An 11,972-nucleotide genomic window follows, 5' to 3' on the forward strand; every position below is an offset into this window, starting at 1 on the left:
TTTTTTACAAAGATGTCAAACATTTTGCATGAAGATCGATTTATTTCATACCCATATCTCAATACGTGGCGATGATCTCTTTTTTTTTTCTGAATCAATGTGAGGTAACACGAAATCTCTGATGACACGTGTCGACGGCGACGATACAAGAATATACAGGGTGCTGTGTTTAAGTTGTATCTTCAAACTGTTTCGTGAGCTTGCTACACGTTTCCCAATTACTCTACAAAGATTATGAAAAGATTCTATTTTCATATCTTTCATCTGTTTAGAATGTTTCATGTATAGGTGAATCTAACGATTCTCATAATACGTCTTTGATTACAAAAGCAGAATGAAAAGAAAAAAATCAATAACATTAAAGTCTCATTTGAATCTCAATGTTTCAGTAACTTGAACATGAAATGAAACACTCTGTATATTCACAACTTAAATAAATCATTTTTCGTAGGAACAACATAAACAAAGGCGGCTGATCTAATTAGAGGAACATGGCCTTAAAAGAGAGAGAGAACGTGAGAGAAAGAGAGCGAACGTGTGAACGAGAACAAAAAGTCGAATGAACTATAAGTACCGATTCGTCCGTACGTTTGTAAGGATCTAGGCGATAAACGCACACGAGCGAACACTCGTGCAACGAGACGACATACAGAGCGCAGTACACAAATTGTAATTTATTTTTATCTCCTCGTCGACGATAACACGCCACATCATATTTCCTAGCTTTTTCCCAATCAATCAATCAATCAATCAGTCAATCAATCAATCTTATCGATCAAGTATTCTCATAATAGTTACATTTAGTAATGAGATAAACCCTAGCTCGTAACATTTGTATTTGTATGTACCTGTACTCAACGTGCATTTATATAAATACATATGCGAAAAATGTCCGTAATTATCCATCCCATCGGTTATTTATTTATGTTTTTCTCTCTCAAGTCAATCGTATTTTCATCGTGTATATCTTCCTTTTGATCTCTGCGTTCTTTTAGATACGATCAAATATCTCGCTAACATGCAACCTACTGCCAAAAATATTCCAACTATAGCACCTACAAACAGACCGAGGAAAAACTGAAGATCTTCGTTCAAGGTTTTTGCTGGTCTGATTGGAGCCAAGAAGTTCAAGTTCTCATCCTTCGCTCTGGCCATGTAACGCAGCCAATAAATTAATCTATCCACAGCAGGATTTATTCTATCGCGAATGGCCAAAGATACTTTTCTAGCGTTTTCGCGGTAGTCCATGGTTTCATGAATCTGAGTCACAATATTGGCTACTTCTTCATTGGACGAGATATTAATCTCTTCAGCGGAATGTGCAAAGCCCAACTGTACCGCTCGCGCAGCGTTTTTAAATTCATTAGAATTTCTGGGAAAGCATATGACTGGAGTTCCATGGAAGGCGATTTCTAGGAGCTCTGTGTCTGCGCAGTGACTTAACACCACTCTTGTACGTCCATACCCTACAATGTTGTGATATGATATTAACAAATTTATTAAAATGTTTCCTTATTCGTTCATTTAGGAAATATGAGAAAAATCAAAAGAAGAAAAATGATACATAAATAACATTCTTTAAAATGAAAGAGTTCAGGCAATTAGTTATAGCTTCAATCAAGAACCTATTAGTAGGAGATTAGTAAGGTTTCAGTATACTCTTTTACCTATTAGGTCTTGTCGATCAATTTTCGAGCGAATAAAAAGATTCTCTGGCAGAGCATCATTTGAGTTCTGCCATTTCACATTCTTCCAAACCACTGCTTGACCCTGCCTGCCTTGAGGCAATTTTTGTGCAAGCTCTTTAATTAACGTCTCGTAATTTTCATCCAGAAGTGCCACGATAGTACCCAGCCGATATTCGATCAGGCCCTTGTGCAAGTCACTTTGTAATGGATGTGCCCCTCTGCAGTGATGACAGCCGATCTACAATAAAAAAGATTGCTGACAGAACGTTCTCCTTTCGTAATTCTTAACTATAAATTAAAGATGTTGTGGGATATTGCGTGGTATTATTAGGGAATACGTTATGTGATAAAAAAGAAAAGGATTAACGGTATCAAGTTGCTGAACTGGGATTCGAACCTGAATCTTTTATTTTCCAAATGACTGCCCTAGCCACTTATAAATCTCGCATAATATTTAAGTTTCAATATCATGGCGCAACATTTGTAATTAAAAGCGATGATTATAGAATCAAGTGTCGTCAAATCATTAATGGATTTTTAAACTTATAAAATTCTTTACTTCTGTCTTCTCAAACTTCTAAATCTTCTAATTCCAAATTTGTTAATTTTCAAATCTCCAAACTCTAAACTCCAATTGATCACGATTAATCATGAAACGCGTAACCGAATGAACTGAACATCCAAAAATATCTGATCAAGAGAACAGGAAATAGAATCAGAATACTCATTTTTGATATCTCACTTCCACTATCAGCTGAGTGAGCGGTGCATAATCTAAGCGTAGGATAGCATCAGCGCCCCAAAGTATAAGGCGAACATCAGCATACAGATTATCTAAATTGAGACCAGTATCTGGCAAATATTTTCCCGCTATCCGGAGAGCATGTGCTGCGTATTCGTCTCGAGCTGTAGAGAATATTGACCTCCTCGCGATAGTCATCCGCAACCTGGTCCAAAATCCTGCACTCTGAACCGGAAAAGCGGCACCGGAATATTCGAAAACATATATCTCTTCTTCATGATTACGCGTCCATATCACTGGAATAGATCCGATAGTTTTTACCCACGGTAGCAAACATCCGTCGTGCCTGGAAAATTGAACAAAAATTTTATTCAACGTAATATGTTATAATCTTCGTTTATTATTACTTATACAGGGTGTTTCGTAACAACTCAGATCTGGAAATCAACTCGATGCTGCTTTTTTCGAGTAAATTTATTATTTATTTATCGAGTTCATTTTTGAATGGTTCTTATTTTTTGAAAATATTCGTTAATATTTCGCAAAATTACTATGCGTATGCCGTGTCTTAAGGCTGATATTTCAAAATAAATTTATAATGTTTCATGTAAAATTACACTTTTACAGTTAATGTGTACAACAACATCACTATCATTTATTATTTGATCGTGATTTTCAATCGTAAAGGCTGAAATTAAAAGACGAGGATGACTAATTGTAAGAGATACTTAAAACTTTTCGAGTTAAAAAACAGTTGGTTCTGTGACTCATTGTTTTACAACTCGGTAACCGGCTGTCGGAAGTACACAGAATGATTAGAAAATGATATTAGAACATAATCAAAGCAACTCACTGAAATTACAAAAAACGTATTTATCAATTTTGAACTATCAACTAGTTACTTTTGATACTTTCCAAAATTCATAGGATCATAATCAATGGCGGCTCGCGGCTTGAAATCGCGAGTGTCGCAACTTTCGAAATATATACATACAACACACTGTAAATACAGTGAATTTTTATTATTTTTTATATTAAATACGAGAATCATATAGGACTAAATACTGCAAGCAAACAAACAAATTTATATATCGGAAAAAATTTGGAGGTACTGCATCGCGATACATTCACGAAAGTAAGTATAAGAATATTAAACTATACCTGAATGCAGGAAATATAACGAAGATTGGTTGGATCTCCTGTATTTTCCTCGCGATTTCTTCGTCTTTCAATAATGCTTCGCAGGCTTGAGTCGTTATCGCAAATTCTTCGGCCTCGACGTTCACTGTGAGCACTTCGACGTCGATTAAAGTTTCATAAAGTTCGCCCTTGCTGGACGCCGGTATGATCAACGTGGCATCGATCCCTTGATCCGACAAGGAGTTGGCCAGTAATGATAAGTCATATATATCTTCGAAAGCGACAACCACCACCGATAGAGGGGGAGCAACCAGCGTAGAACCGTGAATTAAATTCACCAAATGCATACACAGGTACAATATAATGATTACCGACATTCTGATCGCACGATAGATCGACAAAAATGAAATCTGTGTAAGCGTGTTCGAGAAAATGATACTTTTAATACGTTAAGGAGAAGAACCAGCCGCAACGCAGCCGTTTATCTTATTATATTATTCGAATAATCTTCAGTCAGTTATCGTCAGTCAGTTAGCCACGATTTCGAAACTGGTTTAGTCGTTCGTTAAAAGAAAGAAAAAAAGATTTCCCCGTTGTGATAAAATGGCACTACTTCCTACGAATGATCGAATAATTTGCACTACTGAATAATTCGAATATAATCAATCACGAATCCCCCGTACTTTCGAATCACCAATTCGAAGTTTTATCTTTGGAAGCGCTTTTTTTCTATTCACAGACATATACTGACGCAATGGTTAATTTAAGACACAATTCGTGTCTCGATGGACATGTTTCGTTCAGTTTCGTTATACACGAATCTTTACAAACCGGAAATATGTACATGCACACGGTATAATTTTCGCGCCTCACGTGTATGCATTCACAAACTACATAGGTCACAACACTGCTTTTGCATGGCGCGTGCAGACCTCCCGTAGAAAATGCTGGAGAGCTTGCTCTGAGAAGAGACGAATATTAGGCGTACGTACGATTAGTTTTCCAACACGTAGAACTCCCACAGAGCGAACTGTGTTGCGTGGGCTGTACACGCAAGGCTCTGCCTTTAAAAACTTTAGTAACGAACTTTACCTCGGATAGCAATCCAAAATGAGTCGTCGAGGCACTAGCCCGCTAGAAACTCGTGGAAATGTATGTTCACATTCTAGATGCGAATGCGTGCACTCTATTCAGCTGTGCCGCGTTTACGATTTACGATCATACGATGATAGCAGCGATTTAATGAACATCTTCAAGCATGAAATGAATATATATATATATATGTGCAACGGCAATCGTACATTAATATGAAGAAAAAAAAAATAGTTAATGCAGTGAGTTGAGGTTAGGTTTGGTAACACCGATTAAACTTTTTAATGAATACGCAAGTAGATTTTACACGCGCACTTCTGCTCATTCACATTTATGTGAACTAGATTTCAATCTTCTTTCGGTATCGGAAAAATTTAAATTTGTTTAATCTTTAAATTGTTTGATAGTATCCTGTATATGTACATGAAATGTTGAATGATAATTTTTGCTGGTCGACGTAGTTAGAAAATTCAATAAACAATAAAATTAATTCCCGATTTGATTTTTAAATATCGCTCACTACTAACGTCCGTTGGAATTTTAAAGAATATTCACGATGAGCGTCTCATCACTACGATGCCATCTATTAACCTAAAATTCGTCGTAGAGCAACAGTGTATCTTATTTTGCTTGAATCTTGCTTGTTGTTAGAAACTGCGAAACGTGCTTTCGAAGTGACCCTGTTTCATGTGAACGTGAATAATAAAATATAATAATATAATTAACAAGAATTTCATAGTAATTTATTGTTTTCGATTTAAGCGTCAATTCTTTATCCTTTGAACGCTTGTCATAGTCAATGACGTTTAGAGCGAATAAGGTTAATTGTAAAGTTATTTATAAAGTTTTCGAATGAACTCTTTTAAAACCATCGCCGTTTTTATAAAATAATTTCGAACATATCTTGCAGGAATAAAAAGATAAAGAATAAAAATGAGTTTTACGTACAATGCTCCAAAGTCTCAGCCCAGCACTACTCCCACGAGCACTGCACCAACCACAAGTACATTTGGTATTTTATGATAAACAAAAAGTGCAATTAAGCTTTATTATTTTACAGTAAACTAATTTTTCTTTTAGCCTTTACATTTGGAGCTACTGGCGCTGGAGATGCAGCGAAACCAGCAGGATTCTCGCTTACCTCTACACCAGCACAAAGTAAACCCGGTGGAGTATTTGGCACCGGATTGAGCAGTACTCCTATTCAGAGTACTAGCTTTACTTTCGGAACATCGGCTGTTATTTCTGCAAGCACTGCAGTTTCACAAACTGGTTTAACATTTAGTACTGGTACAACTGCCAGTACCGGGATAACTCCTGCAGCAACTACCTTAATAACATCCACGGGATTCGCTGCACCAGCACCAGTTGGAAGTGCCCTGAATTTCAATTTAGGAGGTACTACCACAATCACAACAACAACGGTAGCTACATCAGCCTTTGCGTCCAAGCCACTTACTGGTGGATTTGCCTTGGGTGGTAGTGAAACTACTGCATCCACTGCTGCAACTGGCCTAACATTTGGCACGCCGAATACATTGGCAACAGGAACTGGATTTAATCTTTCTGCAACGCCTATCGCAACTACTACAACGGCTGCAACTACAACAGCATCAGGTATATAATTTCAAATAGTTTTATAATGCACGTATAAAATACGTTTGTTTCATGATATTTGCTCATTGCCTTTGTAGGTTTTTCTTTAACTGGTGTGAGTAGCACAACATCTGCAGTTACAGGCTTTACCTTTGGCACAGGAACGACTTCAACCAGCACAGCTGGATTTTCTTTGAATCAAACTGCTGCCACAGCAAGTCTCACAAGTACTCAAGTGTCATTAGGAACAACTACAACGTATATCTTTTTATCATTTTACAATATTAAATTAATAACACAATATTTTGATCATTTATTAAATTAAACATTATAGTGTTACTTCATCTGCTACTCAACCTCAACCTGCTTCTATAAATTCATTTGAAGAATCTATTAATAAGTGGACGATGGAATTAGAAGAACAAGAGAAAGTATTTGTGAATCAAGCTGAACAAGTTAACGCTTGGGATAAATTACTTATAAGTAATGGAGAGAAAATAGTAGCACTTAATCAAGAAGTAGAAAGAGTCAAAATCGAGCAGCAACAATTGGAGCATGAATTGGATTATGTTGTAAGTATTACTTATTACGGTATATTAAATAACATATAAAATATAAAGTTTATAGTTGTAAATTGTAAATATGTAATTACAAATGCAGGTTGGCCAACAGAAAGAGTTGCAAGATTGTTTAATACCTCTAGAAAAAGAATTAGCATCTCTTTCAGTGTCTGATCCAGAAAGGGAATATACGTACCGTTTGGCGGAAGATCTTGATACCCAATTAAAACGAATGTCAGAAGATTTGAAGGAAATCATCGAGCACTTAAATCAAGCTAATCGTACTCAAGATTCCAGTGATCCGATCGTTCAAATTGGCAAAATATTAAACGCCCATATGAACAGTTTACAGTGGCTAGATCAGCAAACAACTTTGTTGAATCAAAAGATACAACAGATCGATCAAATGCATCAGAATTTCCGACAAGAGAACGAACGAAGCTTCAGCTTAGCATATAATTAATCAGTCACTGAATTTTTATAATTGTACAATTTGAAGCTTTTGAGCGGAATGTACATTTTGCAGCGATTGTTTTTATGCGTTAAAAAAAAAAAGAAAAGAAACTCAAAAACGTGTAAAAAAAAATAAAGAATTTATATTGTCTTAAAACATTATTGTTAAAGTTTATACGAGTTAAGTAAACACGGAGGGTAAGAAATACTGTATTTTAACATAATCTGCTACATGTAGAAACAAGTTAACCACCCTGTCTTGAACAATATTACATTTCACGCCATCAGGATGCACTATGTCCCAAGCTAGGAACATGAAGAACTTTTTAATGTCTATAGTAGCTGATACTTTGTCTTCCTGGTTTCGTTGACTGCTACTCCAAACTTGTAATTCCTGAAAATGTGTGGACACCGTTGCGCTATCCGTGTCGACTTTTAATGCAAATACGCCAGTTTTGCTGGCCTCCAACGTTAATCGTGGACTCATGTTTTTCATCCTTTCCACGATATGTTTCACGTGTTTAAGTTGAGGCATATCAACTGAAATCTAAAGGAAAATAAAATATAAAGGAAAGCGCTGTTAAAAACTGGTAACAACAATTAAAGAATACTTTTATGAGTAAAACAGCAAGCAAAGAGAATTGTTCGTACATCAAATTGAGGAATATTTGGCGCCCGGTGCTCGGCCCATTCGCGTCGCGGTATGACTCTAACAGGCACATCGTGCAAACATTGCCTTGATTCTAAACTTAACGATGGTAACTCGATTTCTATCGTGAGACACGGTTGACGTTTGTTTGTTAATTTGATTTTAACGCTCTTTGCGGTCATTCGTAAAGATCCTAGAGATTTGGCGAGCATAGTAGGATCGAATTCCAAATAAATCTCGTTCTGTTCTTCAGAGACACCGTTCATAATATACTCCGTGAAAAAATGAGTCTGAGTTAATTCAGCCCAAACCATTGATGCTCGATCGACGCTGACGCTGAAGCACAATTCGTCAGGCGTTAACCGCAAGGTACACTGTTTCGTTATTCGAGAAATAACGTTAACTATGTCTGAAATAGAATTGTTTATTTTAATGTCGCTGTTACTACTGACAGTCTGACGTCAATCGTCTTCCTCAGACTCAATATAAAAATTTGTATTATCGCTGAACTGTCCTCAATAAATAATGTAATTGTAGTAATATTTCGTCGATATTTAATTACACACAGTAATAAGTATGAGGAAAGGTTAGAAACAGTTTTTTTTAATTTTAAACTTACTAGTAAAATCTCGCATTGCAATTACATCCATCATTCTGCACCTGAACTTCATCTTTGATAATGCAACATGTGTTTCTTAGAAATATTAAATGACAGAAATGTTTTCGTGCAAATATACTTAACGTGGATCTTTCTGGCGTGATTCTACCGGCACAGATGACGGAGGACAGTTCGCTTTTTGTAATTAACAGTATAACAATTCATTAGTTATATGTTCTGATCACAAAGAAAGGAAATAATACATTAGATCCTACTACATTAAATGCTAAAAAAAATTTATATTTCATCAACAAAAATATGTGTAAAAAGACGTTCGACAAAACATGAAAACTCGATTATATATTTCGTCTGTGTATGTACACCACACATGTGTCTGTAATGTAAAATCGTTCAGAAAACACAACAGGTATGTACAAGCATAAAATATTAAAAATTTACTATTATTATTTACACCAAAACGAACAAAATAATTCAATTACTGTGACATAGACGATGTATATGAATAGACCCCGCATACAACATATTTTCTTGTCACACTTCCAGATCACACTAACTCCTTATCATTTTTATGTCACGTCCTGCCGTACCGATTCAGGCAGGTTTTATACTGCAGCGCTAATAACTTTAATAACAATTTATAACAATCAACTCGTGTAACGAATTTAAAAATATGACGTGAAATCCTGAATGAAACAATTAATTTAATTAACTTTTATTAACTTAATTGTTATAGGGAAGTAACTGAAAATTATTAAATAATGTTTAGAAATGTTATAGAAATAAAATAATAAATAGTTTTATAATGAATTATGAAAACTATAAATAATTTGTATGATATTTTTAAATATTATTAAACAATTTTAAATATTACTTTCTAATAATTAAATCAGTGATTCAATTCCCGTATATCTATGCACTACTTCATAGCTTGAATAATTCATTTATAACAATTGAATTATTTTATTTACAAAAATGGAAAACATAGTTATATAATATATATATCTTTGGCTCTCTGAAATCACAAGCGACAATTACAGCTTACATTGATTTTGACTACGTAACCATTCTTTACATAAATTTTTGAATACCAAATCATGCAAGAAATGCAGGATTGATGGAAATATTAATTTATAACAATCAACTCGCGGGTCTCGCGCGTAGTCACCTCCTCGTGGTGAGACCTGGTAATTGATATCGTTTCCCAAACATTAAAGTTTACAAAACGATGTCAAGCTAAGAACTACGCAACACACAATCCAGTTTACATAGCGCAAAATAATTTCATATAATTAAATAAATTGGATTTAAAGAATAATTAATTGATAAGTAAACTAATAGAAAAAATACGAATTTTCTGTGCGACATAGCTCTTATTATTCGAAATACTCCAGCCTCAATTATTCTGGAACAACCTCAGCTCGAGAAGAGCTGAGATCAGGAGAACCGCTCGACGGAGGGCATTGGCGTTCCACTTCCTACATGGTCATGTGCTCTTGATACAAAATTCGAAATATCAGCGAACACAGTTTCTGGTCCTCGAGATATTGCCACTTGAATTGCTGTACAAAAAACTATGCATCAGGCGGTGGGGCCGTGTCGTGCCACCTCCTCGATAGTCATGTGATCCTTTAGTGTTTTAAGTAACTTTATTTTACACACGTAGCTACAGCGTGTATACAACAACGGACTTATTGTCCCAACACTAATATGACAAAGATAATGATTGCGAGTGTCGCAGCAGGGAAGGCGCACAGCACGATAAAGGTATATTTACGGACGTGAACGTTGGTACTCCAGAAGAACTAATAAGTAGTAATGTGTTCGAGTCTTAGATAGACTCTTTTGTGTCTTTTCCACATCGAAACATCTGGAAGTTTATTTGTTTAATTAGGAACTCCATGGTCAGGAACATGAGGGTTATTTTTAGCAACAACCTCATGGCCTTGAGGGTACTGCGTCCCAGGGTACAAGGCGTTGAGGGCGACAATTTTATTTTATAATTTATGGAGCTACCTGGGCCGTGACCCTTACATGATCCTGAAATAAAATTCGAAATTTCAGCGAAACACACATCCTGGTTCTCGAGATATTGCCGCTCGAATTTCTTTCGAAAAACCTGTGTATCAGAAGCATGGCTGGAGGCGGGGCCTTAACGCGCCACCTCCTCGATGGTCATGTGCTCCTGATACAAAATTCGAAATTACAGCGAAACACACATTCTGGTTTTCGACATATTGCAGCACGAATTTCTGTTGAAAAACTTATCCATCAGGAGAGCGGCAGGAGGCGGGGGGGGGGGGGGCTGGGAACTGCACGGTCACGGCAGTTATTTTTAACAATTACCTCATTGCCTTGAGGGTACAGCGTCCCAGGGTCCAAGACGTTGAAGGCGACATTTTTATTCTATAATTTATGGTGCTACCTGGCTCGTGTCCCCTAATGATCCTGATAAATTCGAAACTTCAGCGAAACACACATCCTGGTTCTCGAGATATTGCCGCTCGAATTTCTTTCGAAAAACCTGTGTATCAGGAGCATGGCTGGAGGCGGGGACTTATCGCGCCACCTCCTCGATGGTCATGTGCTCCTGGTACAAAATTCGAAATTTCAGCGAAACACAGCTTCTAGTTTTCGAGAAATTGCTGCTTGAATTTCTGTCGAAAAAGCTATGTATCAATTGAACGGCTGAAGCTCGAGCCTTGTCATGCCACCTCCTGCATGGTCATGTGCTCCTGGTACAAAATTCGAAATATCAGCAAAAGGCAGCCTCTAGTTTTTGAGAAATTGCTGCTTGAATTTCAGTCGAAAGACTTATGTATCAGGAGAACGGCTGGAGTCGTGGTCTTGTAGTGCCACTTCCTTCATAACTATTTGCTCCTGATACAAAATTCGAAATTTCAGCGAAAGGCAGCTTCTAGTTTTCGAGAATTTGCCGCTTGAAATTCTGTCGAAAAATTTATGTATCAGGAGAACGGCTGGAGTCGTGGCCTTGTCGTGCCACCTCCTACATGGTCATTTGCTCCTGATACAAAATTCGAAATTTCAGCGAAAGGCAGCTTCTAGTTTTTGAAAAATTGCCGCTTGAACTTCTGTCGAAAAACTTATGTATCAGGAGAACGGCTGGAGTCGTGGCCTTGTCGTGCCACCTCCTACATGGTCATTTGCTCCTGATACAAAATTCGAAATTTCAGCGAAAGGCAGCTTCTAGTTTTTGAAAAATTGCCGTTTGAACTTCTGTCGAAAACCTTATGTATCAGGAGAACCGCTGGAGTCGTGGCCTTGTCGTGCCACCTCCTACATGGTCATTTGCTCCTGATACAAAATTCGAAATTTCAGCGAAACACAGCTTCTAGTTTTCGAGAAATTGTCGCTAGAATTTCTGTCGAAAAACCTATGTGTCAGCGGAACGGCTGGAGGCGGGGCCCTGTCGTGG

General features: G+C 36.9%; 3 protein-coding genes across 7 annotated transcripts in view; 1 reads left to right on the forward strand and 2 right to left on the reverse strand.

Moving 5' to 3' along the window:
- The window catches only part of LOC122534383 (nuclear pore glycoprotein p62), a 13,200-nt gene extending 5,377 nt beyond the window's left edge, over positions 1-7,823 (forward strand). Inside the window, exons 1-6 of one of the 5 annotated variants that reach the window (XM_043664948.1) lie at positions 4,896-4,914; positions 5,573-5,674; positions 5,743-6,279; positions 6,357-6,516; positions 6,593-6,830; positions 6,919-7,823. In XM_043664948.1, the coding sequence (XP_043520883.1) occupies positions 5,596-5,674; positions 5,743-6,279; positions 6,357-6,516; positions 6,593-6,830; positions 6,919-7,281 (1,377 nt within the window). In that variant the 5' untranslated portion in view covers positions 4,896-4,914; positions 5,573-5,595 and the 3' untranslated portion in view covers positions 7,282-7,823. Of the gene's footprint in view, positions 1-4,895; positions 4,915-4,947; positions 5,024-5,104; positions 5,483-5,572; positions 5,675-5,742; positions 6,280-6,356; positions 6,517-6,592; positions 6,831-6,918 lie in introns of those variants that run through there. The other 4 variants (XM_043664950.1, XM_043664947.1, XM_043664952.1 and 1 more) reach the window with 4 other exon arrangements.
- On the reverse strand, positions 663-4,923 carry LOC122534382 (UDP-glucuronosyltransferase 2A3-like). Its single transcript, XM_043664946.1, has 5 exons — positions 4,663-4,923; positions 3,592-4,531; positions 2,431-2,776; positions 1,668-1,926; positions 663-1,466 (listed from the first exon to the last, which is right to left on the reverse strand). Exons 2-5 carry the CDS (start codon positions 3,945-3,947, stop codon positions 955-957), a joined length of 1,473 nt encoding a protein of 490 aa, XP_043520881.1. The 5' UTR covers positions 3,948-4,531; positions 4,663-4,923; the 3' UTR covers positions 663-954.
- On the reverse strand, positions 7,395-8,659 carry LOC122534385 (checkpoint protein HUS1). Its single transcript, XM_043664954.1, has 3 exons — positions 8,540-8,659; positions 7,923-8,329; positions 7,395-7,818 (listed from the first exon to the last, which is right to left on the reverse strand). The coding sequence occupies exons 1-3, from the start codon at positions 8,589-8,591 to the stop codon at positions 7,453-7,455; spliced, it is 825 nt and encodes a 274-aa protein (XP_043520889.1). The 5' UTR covers positions 8,592-8,659; the 3' UTR covers positions 7,395-7,452.
- Between the last annotated feature and the right edge of the window lie 3,313 nt (positions 8,660-11,972).

This window comes from Frieseomelitta varia, unplaced genomic scaffold (genome assembly GCF_011392965.1).
Source record: "Frieseomelitta varia isolate USP_RPSP 00005682 unplaced genomic scaffold, Fvar_1.2 scaffold_591, whole genome shotgun sequence".
NCBI lineage: Eukaryota > Metazoa > Arthropoda > Insecta > Hymenoptera > Apidae > Frieseomelitta > Frieseomelitta varia.

What these genes read in the sequence shown, in the direction of transcription:
- LOC122534382 (XM_043664946.1), bottom strand. Translation starts at nt 3,947, where the DNA reads ATGTCGGTAATCATTATATTGTACCTGTGTATGCATTTGGTGAATTTA. An exon ending in TCACTCAGCTGATAGTGGAA is followed by an intron (nt 1,927 to 2,430) that starts GTGAGATATCAA and finishes TTTTTATTGTAG; the next exon opens with ATCGGCTGTCATCACTGCAG. An exon ending in TGATCGACAAGACCTAATAG is followed by an intron (nt 1,467 to 1,667) that starts GTAAAAGAGTAT and finishes ACAACATTGTAG; the next exon opens with GGTATGGACGTACAAGAGTG.
- LOC122534385 (XM_043664954.1), bottom strand. Translation starts at nt 8,591, where the DNA reads ATGAAGTTCAGGTGCAGAATGATGGATGTAATTGCAATGCGAGATTTT. An exon ending in TGCAATGCGAGATTTTACTA is followed by an intron (nt 8,330 to 8,539) that starts GTAAGTTTAAAA and finishes ATTCTATTTCAG; the next exon opens with ACATAGTTAACGTTATTTCT. An exon ending in CAAATATTCCTCAATTTGAT is followed by an intron (nt 7,819 to 7,922) that starts GTACGAACAATT and finishes ATTTTCCTTTAG; the next exon opens with ATTTCAGTTGATATGCCTCA.